Consider the following 17,046-nt stretch of genomic DNA (forward strand, 5'->3'; position numbering starts at 1 on the left):
TAATTATGTGCTTTATGAATATGTCTGAGTAGTTCTTGCTGTTAGGTGTAGGTTTCTCAATAGGTTGATACATGTAATACTGAATTAAACTGTTGCTAGGGTGTTTAAAAACACAGTTCTTCATCTAGTTGTGCTTAAAGCTAAGTTTAGGATTGATCACCCTTTAAACTTAGATTTTAGGATTAATTGAGATCAAGCCATTGTTTGACTCAGTACCTGAAATTAACCAGTATGATCTAACTGACTGGATACAGACGAGAGTTGGTCTAGTGAGTTAGAGAATATAAATCAAACACATCCGTAAAGCTTTCTGGAAGAAGTATCGATCGACGCAGCGATAGCCCTGTCGATCGATATTTTGAAAGGTGTATCGATCGATATTCATAAAGAATTATCGATCGACACTTTCTCGTGATTAACATACGAGAGTTGAAATCCGAGATCCAGATTAGATAATCAGATTGATTATATCTTAGTTTGAATTCAAGAACAATTAATATCAATAAGCCCCTAAAAACCACTTTAAGTATTACTTATCATACCTGAGAACATACCTGAATCTAGCTATTTCTCCCAAATGTTAACAACCTCAAAACAAATCAATCGAGCAATAAACTTGCTCACCAATCCATTTATTGTTTTAAAACTTATAAACCAATTAATCTAGATTTATTTCAAGACCGTAATCTATTGTGTAATCCTAGAGTCTCTGTGGATTCGATCCCTAAGTACTACGTCCGAACCTCTTATTTGAGAGAGTAATTCACTCCTTAGGGTAATTTGAGTGATATCAAATTTGGCGCCATTGCCAGGGAATCTTTCTTATTACCATTAGATTAAGTTTAGAATATAGTCTAGATTTTGTTACTGAATCTGCTTAAGTTTTTCCTCTTTCCCTGCTGAAACATGTACTTAAGATGGAAGGCATGAATTTCGGCCCGAAATCGATCGACGCTCAGACAACAACATCGAGCGACTGGTCGACACAAAAATTGATCGACGCTCAGACAACAACATCGAGCGACGGGTCGACCAAAAAGTCGATCGACACTCCGCTACCAATATCGATCGACGCCATCCTGCCGGAAGCAAGTAAGTATGTTCTTACATGTTTCAATAATGAAAAAGTAGTTCTAGGAGATCAAAAAGGTCGAGTATGCAATGCATCAAAACAAATTAATTATAGACATAGGGCTCCAATTCCTATTAGAGTAGCTGTTGTTTTGAATGCTGGACCGGAGCATCACCGAACGCTTGGAGATTGCAACAGACCTGATCGGTTCTACACTAACATGTCTGCGATCCGTCCTCCAGCAATTCAAAGAAAAGACTTCGAACTGAAACCCAAATATTTCTCTCTAGTAAGTCAGCACCCCTTTCATGGTCTTCCTCATGAAAACCCCATAGACCATATCGAAGCACTTGAGGACTTTGTGTCTAACATCAAGGTGCATGGAGTTTTTGAAGACTACCTATTTTGCAAACTCTTCTCGCACTCCCTTGCTGGAGATGCGAGGCACTGGCTGAAAGAATTGCAGCCAGGATCTTTGACTTGCTGGAGTGATATCAAAAGCATCTTCCTCAACAACTTCTTCGATGATGCACGAACCGAGGAATTTAGGAATAAGATCTATAATTTTTCTCAAGGCACTACTGAAGCTTTTAAGGCTTCTTGGTTGAGATTCAAAGCCTACCAGCAAGACTGCCCACACCATGGTTTTCCCGAAATCCAGCTACTTAATATTTTCTTCAGAGGTCTCGACTGGACATACCAAGCGACTTTGGATGCTGCGAGTCAAGGGAACTTCAAAACCAAGACACCTGAAGAAGCTACGAGGCTCATTGAAAATGTGGCGTCTATCACTAGTGCCAAGAAGACTGATCTCGAGAGGAGGAAGATGGCCGAGAATTTGAATGGAGATCGGATATCTGAGGTGAAAGAAACGTCAGATTTAGTTCATGCTTTTGTGATTGGAGATGAGCAAGTTCGGTCTACTGAAGAGAGTCAGACTTTTTTACGTGAAGGAGATGAAGAAGAGCATGTAGACCTCATCGATGAAACTGGCTTTCGCAAACAACGACTTGCCGATCAGCAGCGAAACATGAGCTTCACAAGGACCTATAAGGCAGAACAAACTCATAAGAGTAAGCTGGAATATATGATGGGACAAGTTCTAAAAGGCCAGCAGAAAATTAGTGCGCTTCTTGATGAAAGATTGGTTTACATGAGCTTCCGTATATTATGATTTACATGATAAGTTTGAAACTTTTAGTAACCATGTGAAGAAATTGGATAGCCAAGTTACGCATAACGCTGGGTTTGTCAGAAGGGATGAAGGATTCCTTCCTGGAAAAACTGACACCAACCCGAGACGCCAAGTTTGTGCTGTGTTGCTAAGAAGCGGAAAATGCCTTTCCCCGAGCGCTGTAGAAATCACTTATGCAGAAAAATCCCCTGAAGCTGAAAAGTCAACGATTAACCTCGATGAAGAAGAGGAGGAGTCGGAAGAAGATGTAGAAATCGATCGACAAGAATGGAATAATGTCGATCGACCAACTACGGTAAATATCGATCGACAAGAAGGCAATAATGTCGATCGACCGACTACGGTAAATATCGATCGACAAGAAGGGAATAATGTCGGTTGACCGACTACGGTAAATATTGAACGACAGAATGAAAACAATTTCGATCGACACTCGATTCCTGCCAAGCCGGCAGTAGAGAGAGTGTATAGGACTTTTCCACCCTTTCCTCCTAACAAGACGCAAACTAAGCGAGAATTGGAAAAAGCGATCTGCAAGAAAGCATTCGATAAAATCACGTTGGAAATGCCAGTAAATGATGCCATAAAAGTATCATCTTCGATAAAGAAATATGTAAAAGACATGGTATCCAACAGCTTCCCAGTTGCTGAACACAGCGTCATGATGGTTTCAGAGGAAGTAAGTGCAATAATCCAAGGCGAAACTCCGATCAAGAGATCTGATTCGGGCAGTTTTGTTCTAGATTGCAACATACGAGACAAGAGTTTTCCTCGATCCCTTTGTGACCTAAGATCCAGCGTAAATCTCATGCCGCACTCTATCGCGATATCCCTGGGATACGACGAGTTCAAACCCACCGAAATAACTTTGGTCCTTGCTGATAGATCCGTCAGAGTACCTGAGGGAGTACTAGATGACGTGCCGATAAGAATTAACGACTGTCAAGTACCAACAGATTTCGTTGTGTTGAAATACCAGAATGAACCAAAAGATCCCCTCATCTTAGGTAGACCATTTCTAGCTACCGCTGGTGCAATCATCGACATTAAGGAAGGTCGGATATGTTTAAACTTTGGAAACATTCCAATGACCTTCGATATGGAAAAACTGATAAAACGACCCTTAATCGATAAACAAGCCTCTTACGTGGACGATATCTCTGAGTTGGCTGAAGAATCCTTCATAGACCAATGCTCAGATGATCCCCTGAAAAAAGTGCTCACATCTACCGAAGGGGAAACATTTAGCATCGACATCATAGCTGATGAATACACGTGATTAATGGACGCTGATATCCTGCATATTTGCATTGTTTTAACCATCTATTTTGTACATATTGATCATATAGATTATGAATTAAGCATCTTTAGGATCCATATTGCATTCATAAGTCTTTATCAGGTATCAGAGTGTCATATGGAGCGATAGGAGGTGTTTAGAAGCATTTTGGTACAAGAAGGGATGGAAAATGAAGTTGGTTCTGTTTTGGGCGAGCACGACGCGGGTTGGAGCACCCCGAGTTCACCTACCCGCGTAGCCGAGCCAAGAAGATCCTCCACGCGGGATGAGTGGCGCGGGATCGTGAACCCGTGCGCACAAAGAGGAAGAAGCGAGACGACGCCTCGACGTGGGGTGGAGCGACGCAGGTTCCCTTACCCGCGTTGTCGAAGAGAGCCAGTCGATGGAGTCACGTGGGTTGGAGCAGGCGGAGTCGCCTACCCGCGCGCATGACGAGAGAGCAGCCTCGACGGTCTGACGCGGGAAGAAGGGCGCGGGACGAGCTACCCGCGAGCATGAAGTGAAGGTCTCGACGCTCCAACGTGGGTAGGGTCGCGCGGATACCGATGCCTCCTACCCGAGTTTAATCTTTTCCTTAGTCGGATTTTAGTGTTTTTAAAGGGTTTTTTAGACTTTTTAATGGAAACCATTAGGTTTTCCAAGGATGTATAAATACTTTGTAGTTCCCAAAGTTGGGACTTATCTTCTTTTCTCTTTAAGAACACATAAACCTCTTTAAAGAAAATTTGGATCTTGAATCATTTTCCATCTATATTCTTTGTGTTTGTGTGATTATCTTGCTTTCTAATCATGTTTAACCTTGAATCATCCATGGTTTTGGGGTTATTGTCTATTAGTGAGTAGACTAATCTTGGATTCATGGGCTAGGGTGATTAACGGTGATTAGAGAAGATCTAGGGTGTTTAGTGTTAGATTTACTTGTTTTCATGCTTGTTGAGGGTTCTCAATGCTATTTTAGTCTTGATCATACTAAAATAGATCTCTAGGCATTTCCTGCCCACAAGGTGTATGATGAAATGCCTAAACCAACTCTTCAATGCTTTTAGCTTGCTTTACCTAAGAGATTAGTTGATAAAGAAGTTAAGATTGCTATTAGATTTGTTCTCCATGTTTGCTTTAGTAACATTCAACCTAAGAGATTAGATGCTTGAGTTGCTTTACCAAAAGAACATTCATCTAGAGATAGAGCTTGTTTAGCTTAGTGTCTAGGCATAAGGAAAGTGTTTGATTGATAGCTTGCCACCTCTAGATTGGATCTGCATCACCCAAGATTAAATGCCTAGCCCCATGAGTCCTCTTGCTTCATACTGAGAAAGAAATATCATTACTTTATTGCATTAGCTTATTAGTTCTTAGTTCATACCATCTTTAAAACCGGATTGCACTTAGCTTAAGCATGAACCTGCATTCCCTTTGCTTTAGAATCACCTAGGATTGGTTCGACAATCTTTTATACTACAACATTTGATTAGGAGCCTTGAAAACTCCTAACATCAAATTGGCGCCGTTGCCAAGTTTTAGGTTGATTGTGACATTGAGATTTAGTCACTTGCTTGAGACTAAGTCATTTTTCTTTTATTTTATTACTGATTCTCCTTCTTCCTCTCCCTTTGCATTTCAGGTGGATGAACTTGAGGAGCAGAGATTCATCAAGCCTAGTTCCAAGAGTTGAAGACATAGTTGCACTTGAGAGGGAGATAGCAAGAAAGAGAAGAGAAGAAGAGCAAAAGACTCACTTTCAGAGATTGGGGTTTGAAATGGAGCACAATCAGAATCAGTGTCATGATGGAGTGGCCCAAGGAGCTGCAAACCCTAGGCCACAGCATCCACAATGCCAAGCTAGAGCCATTGGAGCCTATGATCAACCTCACATTCATGGTCATAGGTTGGGAATCAGAGCACCAGCTGTAGAGAACAACAACTTTGAGATCAAGTCAGGGCTGCTCAACACCATAGAGAACAACAAGTATCATGGCCTTGCTGCTGAAGATCCATTTGATCACTTGGACAAGTTTGATAAGTATTGTGGCTTGTCCAAGACCAATGGTGTTTTTGAAGATGCCTTCAAGCTCAAGCTGTTCCCCTTTTCTTTGGGAGATAAAGTACACCAATGGGAGAAGACTCTTCCAAGTGACTCTATCACAACTTAGAATGAGTGCAAGAGGGCATTCCTAGAGAAGTTCTTCTCTATCTCAAGGACGTCCAAGATCAGGAATGAGATCTCTAGCTTTCAGCAGAAGAACCTAGAGGGCTTTAGTGAAGCTTGGGAGAGGTTCAAGGGCTATTGGTATCAATGCCCACATCATGGCTTCACCAAAGAGAGTTTTCTCAGCACCTTCTACAGAGATGCTCTTCTAGAGTTCAGGAGCATATTAGACACAACCAGCAATGGTTTCTTCTTGGGCAGAACTAAAGAGGATGCAGAAGAGCTGGTGGAGAACATGGCTAAGAGTGACTCAGTCTACAGTGAGGAGTATGATAGAAGCAACCGAGGTGATGATCAGCACACCAGGAAAGAGCTGAAGTCTCTCCAAGCCAAGTTGGATCTACTTCTTGCAGAAAAGGCTAAGCAGGAGAAGATGAACTTTGTTGGTGACAAGAAACAAGAGGCACCTCTAGTGATCAATGAGGTTGATGGTTTAGAAGGCCAAGAGGAGATGTGTTTCATCAATGCTAACAACACATGGTACAAGAAAGAGCCCAACTTTCAGTATCAAAACAACTACCAGCAAAGGCCACTCTACAACAACCATCAAGGAGGTTACCAAGCCAAGCAGAATTATCCTCAAGGTTTCACCAACCAAGGAAACCAGTCTCCTCAGACTCAAGGAAGCTCTTCCCACGCTCAAGCTCCAGATTCAAGTGTGGACTCCATGTTCAAGAAACTCTTGGAATTTCAGGCCAGAAATTAGAAGACAATGGTTTTTGAGTTCAAGAACATCCACACAAAGATTGATGAGAACTACTCTGACCTCAACAACACGTTCTTACAACTTGCCTCTCACTTCAAGGATTTGGAGAGTCAAGTTGCTTCTATGCCTTCATCCTCCAAGCAGCCAATGGGGTCTCTATCAGGGAAACAAGAAAAGAACCCCAAGGAGTCTTGCAATGTTGTCTTCTCCACTACTTCTTCAGAGATTGAGCTGAGTGATCATGAGAAAGAGGAAGATGAGATTGAAAGATTGGTATTTGGAACTGAGTTTGGGAAAGTTGAGAGATTTGTTGTGGCCACAGCTGAAGCACAGATTGTGAAGGACGCTGCCAGGAAGGTTGAAGCAATGAATCTGCAAAGAGCTGAGCACAAGGCTAAGAAACAAGTTGAGAAGAGAGCTGACAACAAGCTGAAAGAGGTTAAGCTAGAGGAAGCCACTGAGGTTGAGATATCACCCTATGATAAGCTCCCTTTCCCCCAAAGAGTTCTCACCAAAGCTCAGAAGAAGGTGCTCTCCAAGTTCAGGAAAGATCTTAGTGATGTTGGGGTCAGGCTTCCAGAAATCTCGGGTATGCGTGAAGCTCATGTCCAGATGATACTCATCAACGACATTCTAAACCACCAAGATAAAGTGGCCGAGCTTTTGGACATCTCCATTCTGAAGATTGATTCACCAATCCCTCCAAAGTCCCTCCCTAAGCTTGAGTCTCAAGGGATGTTCACCTTGCCTTGCTACCTTGGTAAGCTCACTTTTCATGATGCTCTTGTTGATTCTGGTGCAAGTATGAATGTGATCTCAATGGAGATGATGAAGAGTCTAGGGATTGAGGTCATGCAGCCAAACACATCTTCCCCACAGTTTGGAGATTCCTCTTCTACAACTCATATTGGTCTCATCAACGACTTCCCTTTGAAGATTGGAGCATGCACCATTCATATAGACCTCACTGTTCTGAAGATGGCAACTGAGAAGAGAGTCCCATTGATCCTTGGCACTCCATTCCTCACAACAGTGGGAGCTTGCATAGACTTTTCCAACAAGAAGGTTACACTCCTAAATGTGAACAAAGCTGTCTCATATCCACTACAATCCCCAAAGGTGAATGCTGAGTATTGTGGAACAATCACTTGTGGAGCATCCTCCATTGAGAAGACCAAGGCTGAAGGGGTTGGTATTGAGAAAGAAGATCTTGCTGGAGAGTCCTCTAAAGAGCTGTGTGATGAGCACTTGGAAAGTGCTAAAAAGAAGGAGGTGAGTATAGCCGCAAAGGCTGCTCATGACAAGAAGAAGATTGTGAAAGAACCTCATCCTCCACCTCTTGATAAGACTCCTCACACTCTCACTCTCCACCCAATGAAGTTTAAGGATGGGACCATTGAGTACAAAATCAAGTGCAAGGGAAGGTCTAAGCCATTCTCAAGTGCAAGGGCCATCATCACTCCTCAGCTCCAAAATGATCCAATCAAGCTTCAAGAGCTTCTCTCCCACGTCCTCACCATCACTCTTGAAGGTGGGAAGGACCCTCTTTCTCACTAGCCAAAGGAAGGAAAGTCAAGCTAGAGACTTAAAATAAGCTCACTTGGGAGGAAGTCTCATGGCTATCCCTGTACATATCAGTAGGATCTTCGTTTTTAAGACCCTTGGGCTGAGGAGGAAAGCGGCCAAACATTGCTCCCTAGACACCACTGCCTTTTCCAACACTCCATCAGAGGTACTCCTTCACCTTAATCTTGTACATACCAGTTTATCTTTGCATATTGCTTTCCTTTGGTTATCTCTCCCTTACTCACACAAAGACTGTGTGATTTAAGTGTGGGGGAGGTACCAAGTATTTGATCATGTTTTCTTTGATGATTTTGAGTCTCATGCGTTGCATTGTACATACATATATGCATAGTAAAACAAAAAAAAAATTGAAATTTTTGAATCATGTAGTTGCATCACTTGCATTCTTAAGATTGAGTCTAGAGCATATAGGATGCATTCACTTGCATATGGAGCAGGTGATTGATATTGCCTTGTATAGAATACTTGTTTGCACTGAATTTGATACCCTAGTTAAACATATCAAGTAGCTTAAGCATCTTTTGAAAGGCTTGCATGCTTTGAGCCTTGAAACCTCTTCTTGAAACTTGTTTGCTTGCTTGATATTGGCATTGTTCTTAAAACCAGCTCCAACCTGAACTTAGACTTGAATGAACTTAATCTCTCCTGCATATGGGCATTTTCATACTTGATCATGGGTCTCATACACATTTGGGTTATCTTTCCCTATTGTACCACTCTTTGTTAACCCAAATGGCTCTTCCTTACCCTTGAACCCTAGCCATTCTTTGAAGCCTACATTGATCTGCATGAGTGAGGCCTCTTTTGATAGTTTGACATTTGCAAAATCTTGAGAGTATTGGGAGCGACATGGATTTGTTCTCATCTCTTGCTAGCATAGGGTCATCATTTGAGCTAGCTTCTAGGATGGTGAGTGGGGTTTTTGTTCCTTAAAGGTTTATATCTTGGGTTTGGGAAGTGATAAAGTTGAGATTGATGAACAAAAGATTGTCATGAGAAAGAAAAGCCCTAGGGACCTAGGATAAAAAGATAAGAAAGCTCTTGATTGTATTGTTTGAGACTTTCCCCCTCTATAAAAAAAATATGAAAAAGAAAAGAAAAAAAAGAAAAGAAAAAAAAAAGATTCAATAAGATAGTGGGGAAGGGATAATAAAAAGTGTTAGAGCTTAGAAATGTGAAAAGTGAATAAGAGGTCTTTAGTGGTCAAGTCTTAAGAAAAGAATGTTGTTCATTGGGTAAGTGATGTGAGTGTTTTTCATTTTGGGTTATGGGATGAATGAAAATGGTGTAGAATTTGTAATCACTTAGGAATGGGGTAGAATGATGAGGATGGATCCATGTATGCATGAATTACTCCTAGTCTTAGATAAATTTTGCATAATGATCAAGCTTCTTGATTCTTGAGTGATTGCCACCTTAAAATGATTTCATTGAATCCTCCTCTTCATCCATATTAGACCCTTTGATCACCTAGCCAAATGATTGAGATCATGTGTCCATTTGTGAGAATTCACCTTGTGTGTGTGTGTGAATTAATGTGAGAACTGGTTGAAGGTACTTGTTAGTTGATGAGTATTGCAACTTGTGTAGAGGCATAAGAGTATGGATAGGCCTAGAGAAGCTATAGTATAATAAGAGAGTTGCTCATGCTATTTGCTATGTTTCTTTAGGATGTTAAGTTGAGTGCTAGGATGTGTTTCTTTTGGCTATGAGTTCCCACCTTCAAATCTCTCTCCTATATGAGTTCTTGCAAGGTCACTTGAGGACAAGTAAAGAACAAGTTTGGGGGAGTTGATATCTTGCATATTTGCATTGTTTTAACCATCCATTTTGTACACATTGATCATATAGATTAGGAATTAAGCATCTTTAGGATCCATATTGCATTCATAAGTCTTTATCAGGTATCAGAGTGTCCTATGGAGCGATTGGAGGTGTTTAGAAGCATTTTGGTACAAGAAGGGATGGAAAATGAAGTTGGTTCGGTTTTGGGCGAGCACGACACGGGTTAGAGCATCCCGAGTTCACCTACCCGCGTAGCCGAGCCAAGAAGAGCCTCCACGCGGGATGAGTGGTGCGGGATCGTGAACCCGCGTGCACGAAGAGGAAGAAGCGAGACGACGCCTCGACGCGGGGTGGAGCGACGCGGGTTCCCTTACCCGCGTTGTCGAAGAGAGCCAGTTAATGGAGTCACGCGGGTTGGAGCACGCGGAGTCGCCTACCCGCGCGCATGACGAGAGAGCAGCCTCGACGGTCTGACGCGGGAAGAAGGGCGCGGGACGAGCTACCCGCGGGCATGAAGTGAAGGACTCGACGCTCCAACGCGGGTAGGATCGCACGGGTTGTGACCGATGCCTCCTACCCGAGTCGAATCTTTTCCTTAGTCGGATTTTATTTTTTTTAAAGGGCTTTTTAGACTTTTTAATGGAAACCTTTAGGTTTTCCAGGGATGTATAACTACTTTGTAGATCCCAAATTTGGGACTTATCTTCTTTTCTCTCTAAGAACACATAAACCTCTTTAAAGAAAATTTGGATCTTGAATCATTTTCCATCTATATTCTTTGTGTTTGTGTGATTATCTTGCTCTCTAATCATGTTTAACCTTGAATCATCCATGGTTTTGGGGTTATTCATGTCTATTAGTGAATAGACTAATCTTGGATTCATGAGCAAGGGTGATTAAGGGTGATTAGAGAAGATCTAGGGTGTTTAGTGTTAGATTTACTTGTTTTCATGCTTGTTGAGGGTTCTCGATGCTATTTTAGTCTTGATCATACTAAAATAGATCTCTACGCATTTCCTGCCCACAAGGTGTATGATGAAATGCCTGAACCAACTCTTCAATGCTTTTAGCTTGCTTTACCTAATAGATTAGTTGCTAAAGGAGTTAAGAGTGCTATTAGACTTGTTCTCCATGTTTGCTTTAGTAACATTCAACCTAAGAGATTAGATGCTTGAGTTGCTTTACCAAAAGAACATTCATCTAGAGATAGAGCTTGTTTAGCTTAGTGTCTAGGCATAAGGAAATTGTTTGATTGATAGCTTGCCACCTCTAGATTGGATCTGCATCACCCAAGATTAAATGCCTAGCCCCATGAGTCCTCTTGCTTCATACTGAGAAAGAAAGATCATTACTTTATTGCATTAGCTTATTAGTTCTTAGTTCATACCATCTTTAAAACCGGATTGCACTTAGCTTAAACATGAACTTGCATTCCCTTTGCTTTAGAATCACCTAGGATTGGTTCGACAATCATTTATACTACAACATTTGATTAGAAGCCTTGAAAACTCATAACATCAGACGCAAGTGTAGAAATAGCAAATGTCGATGATGTGGAGGATGACGATTCGGAAATCAACGTCGATCGATATTTAAAGGCCGCCGTCGATCGACAACCATCCCCTCTAGAGAATTGGAATCCCGAGAAAGCACCAAAATTTTTGTTAAAGAAATTGCCCGTCGGACTCAAGTATGCTTTTCTCTACAATAATTCTTATCCTGTAATCGTAAATGCCAACCTAACCAAAGGAGAACTTGCGTTGTTATTGAATAAACTACGCAAGTGTAGGAAAGCCCTCGGATACTCTCTCGAGGATATTCCTGGTATCTCTCTAGATCTGTGCATGCACTGAATTCACTTAGAAGACGATTCCAAATCGTCAGTGGAACATCAAAGAAGGCTAAACCCGAACTTGAAAGAAGTTGTTAAGAAGGAAATTATCAAACTTCTAGATGCTGGAATCATCTACCCAATTTTGGATAGCAACTGGGTAAGCCCCGTGCATGTTGTACCTAAGAAAGGCGGAATTACAGTGGTTAAGAATGATAAAAACGAACTCATTCCCACGCGAACTATCACTGGACATCGAATGTGTATGGATTATAGGAAGCTAAACGCTGCCACCAGAAATGATCACTTTCCCTTATCCTTCATTGATCAAATGTTGGAAAGATTGGCAAATCACCAATACTACTGTTTTCTTGACGGATACTCTGGATTTTTCCAAATCCCTATACATCCTCACGATCAAGAAAAGACCACCTTTACATGCCCTTACGGAACATTTTCATACCGCAGAATGCCATTCGGTCTTTGTAATGCCCCTGCCACTTTCCAACGATGCATGATGTCAATCTTTACAGATATGATAGAAGATTTCATGGAAGTCTTTATGGACGATTTTTCTGTATATGGATCCAATTTCAAAAACTGTCTTGATAACCTATGCAAAGTCTTGGCAAGATGTGAAGAAAAGAACCTCTTTCTAAATTGGGAAAAAGGCCACTTTATGGTTAACGATGGAATCGTCCTAGGACATAAAGTGTCCGCTGCTGGCATAGAAGTAGATCGGGCGAAGATTGAGGTAATGACCGACCTGCCTGCACCCACGAACGTAAAAGACGTGAGAAGTTTTCTCGGGCATGCCGGATTTTACAGGAGGTTCATACATGATTTTAGCAAAATCGCTAGACCTCTCACCTCCCTCCTCTGTAAAGAAGTTAAATTCAAAATCTCACCAGAATGCGTAAAGTCTTTTGAGGAAATAAAGAAAGCCTTGATAACTGCCCCCACGTACAAGCACCTGACTGGAATCTTCCTTTCGAAATCATGTGCGATGCGATCGATTTCACTGTAGGAGCAGTTCTAGGCCAAAGAAAAGACAAAAAGCTACATGCAGTTTACTATGCCAGTCGAACACTCGACGAGGCACAAAGGAATTACACAACAACAGAAAAATAACTGCTTGCTAAAGTTTATGCATTTGAAAAGTTCCGCCAATATCTGGTTGGTTAGCAAGTCATCGTTCATACTGACCACGCTACAATTAAAAATTTAATGCAAAAGAAAGATGCGAAACCATGACGACTCCTGCGATGGATCCTTCTACTTCAAGAATTCGACATCGAGATTAAAGATAAAAGAGGAGTAGAAAATGGAGTTACAGATCATCTTTCCCGGATACGAATAGAAGATGACGTTCCTATTGACGACTTCTTACCAACGGAAAACGTTTACCAAACGGATTCATTCGTCGGAAATATTTGTCTCACTTCCGAGGAATTGTCGATTGACGATGACGATGCTATGTCGATCGACGAATAGATTTCATGGAACATAAGTCTATTCTAGAGGTAGAAGTCTTTGATTGTTAGGGAATAGATTTCATGGGTCATTTCCCTTCTTCGTATGGGAACAAATACATGATAGTCGCTGTTGATTATGTATCAAAATGGGTCGAAGCAGTAGCTTCCCCAACAAATGACGCATCTGTAGTTATCAAGCTTTTCAAGAGCATTATTTTTCCAAGATTTGGAGTTCCTAGAATAGTCATAAGCAACGGTGGCTCCCATTTTATTAACAAAGTTTTTGACGGATTACTCCGGAAGAACGGAGTTCACCACATAGTTGCTACACCCTACCATCCGAAAACAAGTGGACAAGTAGAAGTCTCAAATCGACAGATCAAAGAAATCTTAGAAAAGACCATAGGAACTTCTAGGAAAGATTGGTCTAGAAAATTGGACAATGCACTTTGGGCCTACCGAACTGAATACAAAACCCCACTAGGAACAACTCCATTTCACCTACTCTATGGAAAATCCTGTCACTTACCGGTTGAGCTAGAACATAAGACAGCATGGGCTATAAAATTATTAAATTTCGACATCAAACCAGCTGCCGAAAGGAGACTAATGCAGCTTAACGAGCTGGATGAAATAAAACACTTAGCCTATGAGAGTTCAAAGATTTATAGAGAGAAAACGAAAGCATATCATGATAAAAAGATCATCTCCAGGCACTTCGAACCAAATGATCAAGTGCTGTTATATAACTCTCGGCTTATGTTGTTTCCCAGAAAACTCCGATCTCGTTGGTCAGGTCCTTTCACTGTTGTGGATGTCAAACATTATGGAGCCATTACGCATATAAATAATAAAGGAGAAGAATTCATGGTAAATGGCCAACGAGTAAAGCACTATTGGGCTAAACCGCCAAATATCGGGCCTATACACTTAGACCCCCTGCCCGATAATTAGAAAAATCGAACCTCGAGTCGAGCTCAAGACTTAAAATAAGCTCTGAATGGGAGGAAACCCATTTCCAGTTTTAGGATATTTAGGATTTAGTTTAAATTAAAAAATAGTAATAATAATAATTAAAAAAAAATCCGAGTAGACGATTATAAAATCGACCGATGAGAGCATGTCGATATCGATCGACAGTATCACTTGCAGCGACCGATGGTAACTCCTATCCATCAATCGACACTTAACCCGGTCAGGTATATCGTTCTAACTTGTTAAATTGTGTACTTATGATTAGTTCTCACCATAACTCCGCCTGGATATACACTGGGACAGTGTAATTTAAGTCTAGGGGGATGTTTACTGATATCCAGCTTATTGTGAGTCTTATCAAATGTTTTCAAAAGAGTTTTATTGAGTCAAGAGAGGGATAATGAACTTATTAGATTTTTGCTTGTTATCTAACCACTCTTTAGCACCATTCTAGACTTACTGATTGCAGATAGTACTAAAGATACTAAAGTAGATCAACCTGTCAACTATTCACACGTGCTGAGATTGTTTGAAGAAACCAAAGCTGACCTCCAACACTAAACCTGACACAACTGCTTGTCTTGGGGCTTGGTATACATGGGATCAGATTCTTCAAACAAGTCTGTAAGGTAAAGCCTTGTGTAGATTTATCACATTTTCTCTCTCTATTTCGACCCTAGATTTATAGGTAGAGAGATATTTATTTTCAAAAAAAAAAGAAAAGAAAAAAAAAATATATGTATATATATAATAGGTGTTAGTTAGGTGGAACCCGAACAGGACTTGGTGGTTACAACCATTATGGCTTGCTTCATAAGGATTCCTAGAAAAAGAATTCGAACGGGACTTGGTGGCGGCAATCATCAAGGTTCGATTCACATGAATTCTTGGATATGGGTCAAAAAAGAAGTTAACAAGACTTAGTGGCAACCACCATTAAGGCTTGATTCCTGGAAGCCTGTCCAATCTTGGTCAATGATCCAGCAATGGAAGCAGACTTTGACTAAAAAGAGAAATTAGTAGAGGGAAAAGATAGGAACTAACTTTTACCTGCAGATCGAGATACTTGTTTGAAAATCCTTGTATCATGTGATTGATACTCCCAAGGTAAAGCCTGCACTTTTATTTATGTTAAGAAATGAGGTTGGTAGAGGGGAATGTTAGACAAGATTTGCTAAGTTGTTGGCTAGGTGAATTTGGTTGCTAAGTTAGGATATGGTATAATGTGCTTTTGTGATTAGGACCTCTTAGATGTGGATTGCAATACTGTAGAGGTGATGATTCTAAGTTTTAAATCATGTGAGTCTCTGCTGTTTTCAAACCACTTTCAGAGAGACTGCCCGTCTGTTTTGCTTGAGGACAAGCAAAAGGGTAAGTCTGGGGGAGTTGATATACCATGGATTTTACCCACTTTCAGACATGGTATATAAGTGTTTTAATATATATTTACTACTATATAGAGTCTATTTAGAGTATTTACAGGTTCAGGTACGTTCTGGAGAAATATGGTGATTTTGGAGCCTTTTGAGGTGCATAACTGCACAGACGCATCAGATATTTAGCTATGGATGGAGACTTTCTCACTGCTCGATTGAGCCCATCTTTTGACATAAGATAGAGCTTTGCGTTAGCTTTCCAATGACACTAGTTTGAGGTCAATCAGCATCCTGTAGCAGAGGTTATGCCCGTTTTACTGAAGAGTGGTCAGTCTGCCCCGCGAGAAGAAGCTGTCGAGGAGATGAAAGACTGTCGATCGGTGAAACAGCACTGGTGTCGGTCGACAGTGTTCCCAGAAAACAGGCCAAGCCTGTTTCGTGACCAATTTAGGCCCAGAAGTCACCACATATTACTAATATACCCCTGAATGACTTGAAACCCTAATTTACTGTTTCTAAGCCATTGTTGACGCCTATGCTTCATACTATTCTAGAGAGAGAGAGAGCTTAGGATTGGAGAGAGAGATCTGTACACCTTGAGAGAGGGAAGATCTTGAACTCCCTTTGATTCTTACTTTATACTGTTTTTATTTATCTATTGAGTATTATTCAGACCATCATAACTATGTGCTTTATGAATATGTCTGAGTAGTTCTTGCTGTTAGGTGTAGGTTTCTCAATAGGTTGATACATGTAATACTGAATTAAACTGTTTCTAGGGTGTTTAAAAACACAGTTCTTCATCTAGTTGTGCTTAAAGCTAAGTTTAGGATTGATCACCCTTTAAACTTAGATCTTAGGATTAATTGAGATCAAGCCATTGTTTGACTCAGTACCTGAAATTAACCAGTATGATCTAACTGACTAGATACAGACGAGAGTTGGTCTAGTGAGTTAGAGAATATAAATCAAACTCATCCGTAAAGCTTTCTGGAAGAAGTATCGATCGACGCAGCGATAGCCCTGTCAATCGATATTTTGAAAGGTGTATCGATCGATATTCGTAAAGAATTATCGATCGACACTTTCTCGTGATTAACATATGAGAGTTGAAATCTAAGATCCAGATTAGATAATCAGAAGGATTATATCTTAGTTTGAATTCAAGAACAATTAATATCAATAAGCCCCTAAAAACCACTTTAAGTATTACTTATCATACCTGAGAACATACCTGAATCTAGCTATTTCTCCCAACTGTTAACAACCTCAAAACAAATCAATCGAGCAATAAACTTGCTCACCAATCCATTTACTGTTTTACAACTTATAAACCAATTAATCTAGATTTATTTCAAGACCATAATCTATTGTGTAATCCTAGAGTCTCCGTGGATTCGATCCCTAAGTACTACATTCGAACCTCTTATTTGAGAGAGTAATTCACTCCTTAGGGTAATTTGAGTGATATCAGTAGATATCTGGTACTAGCTTGGTTTGAGTGAATGAGCTAGCATGTTCTGGAAGACAGATGTACT

The 17,046-nt window shown here is 40.7% G+C and overlaps 2 protein-coding genes and 2 non-coding genes across 4 annotated transcripts; 2 read left to right on the forward strand and 2 right to left on the reverse strand.

Moving 5' to 3' along the window:
* Nucleotides 1-1,613: 1,613 nt before the first annotated feature.
* LOC125586751 lies at nt 1,614-1,720 on the reverse strand. Its single transcript, XR_007323286.1, has one exon. It is a non-coding gene; the product is annotated as a small nucleolar RNA R71 (small nucleolar RNA).
* A 1,169-nt stretch (nt 1,721-2,889) lies between these two features.
* Nucleotides 2,890-3,546, forward strand: LOC125585955. Its single transcript, XM_048755693.1, has one exon. The coding sequence runs from the start codon at nt 2,890-2,892 to the stop codon at nt 3,544-3,546; it is 657 nt and encodes a 218-aa protein (XP_048611650.1).
* Nucleotides 3,547-5,771: 2,225 nt separating this feature from the next.
* LOC125586524 lies at nt 5,772-5,878 on the reverse strand. Its single transcript, XR_007323057.1, has one exon. It is a non-coding gene; the product is annotated as a small nucleolar RNA R71 (small nucleolar RNA).
* A 607-nt stretch (nt 5,879-6,485) lies between these two features.
* Nucleotides 6,486-8,036, forward strand: LOC111212058. Its single transcript, XM_022713436.2, has 2 exons — nt 6,486-7,239; nt 7,321-8,036. Exons 1-2 carry the CDS (start codon nt 6,486-6,488, stop codon nt 8,034-8,036), a joined length of 1,470 nt encoding a protein of 489 aa, XP_022569157.2.
* Nucleotides 8,037-17,046: the final 9,010 nt, after the last annotated feature.

Source organism: Brassica napus, chromosome C4 (genome assembly GCF_020379485.1).
Source record: "Brassica napus cultivar Da-Ae chromosome C4, Da-Ae, whole genome shotgun sequence".
NCBI classification, from domain to species: Eukaryota; Viridiplantae; Streptophyta; class Magnoliopsida; order Brassicales; family Brassicaceae; genus Brassica; species Brassica napus.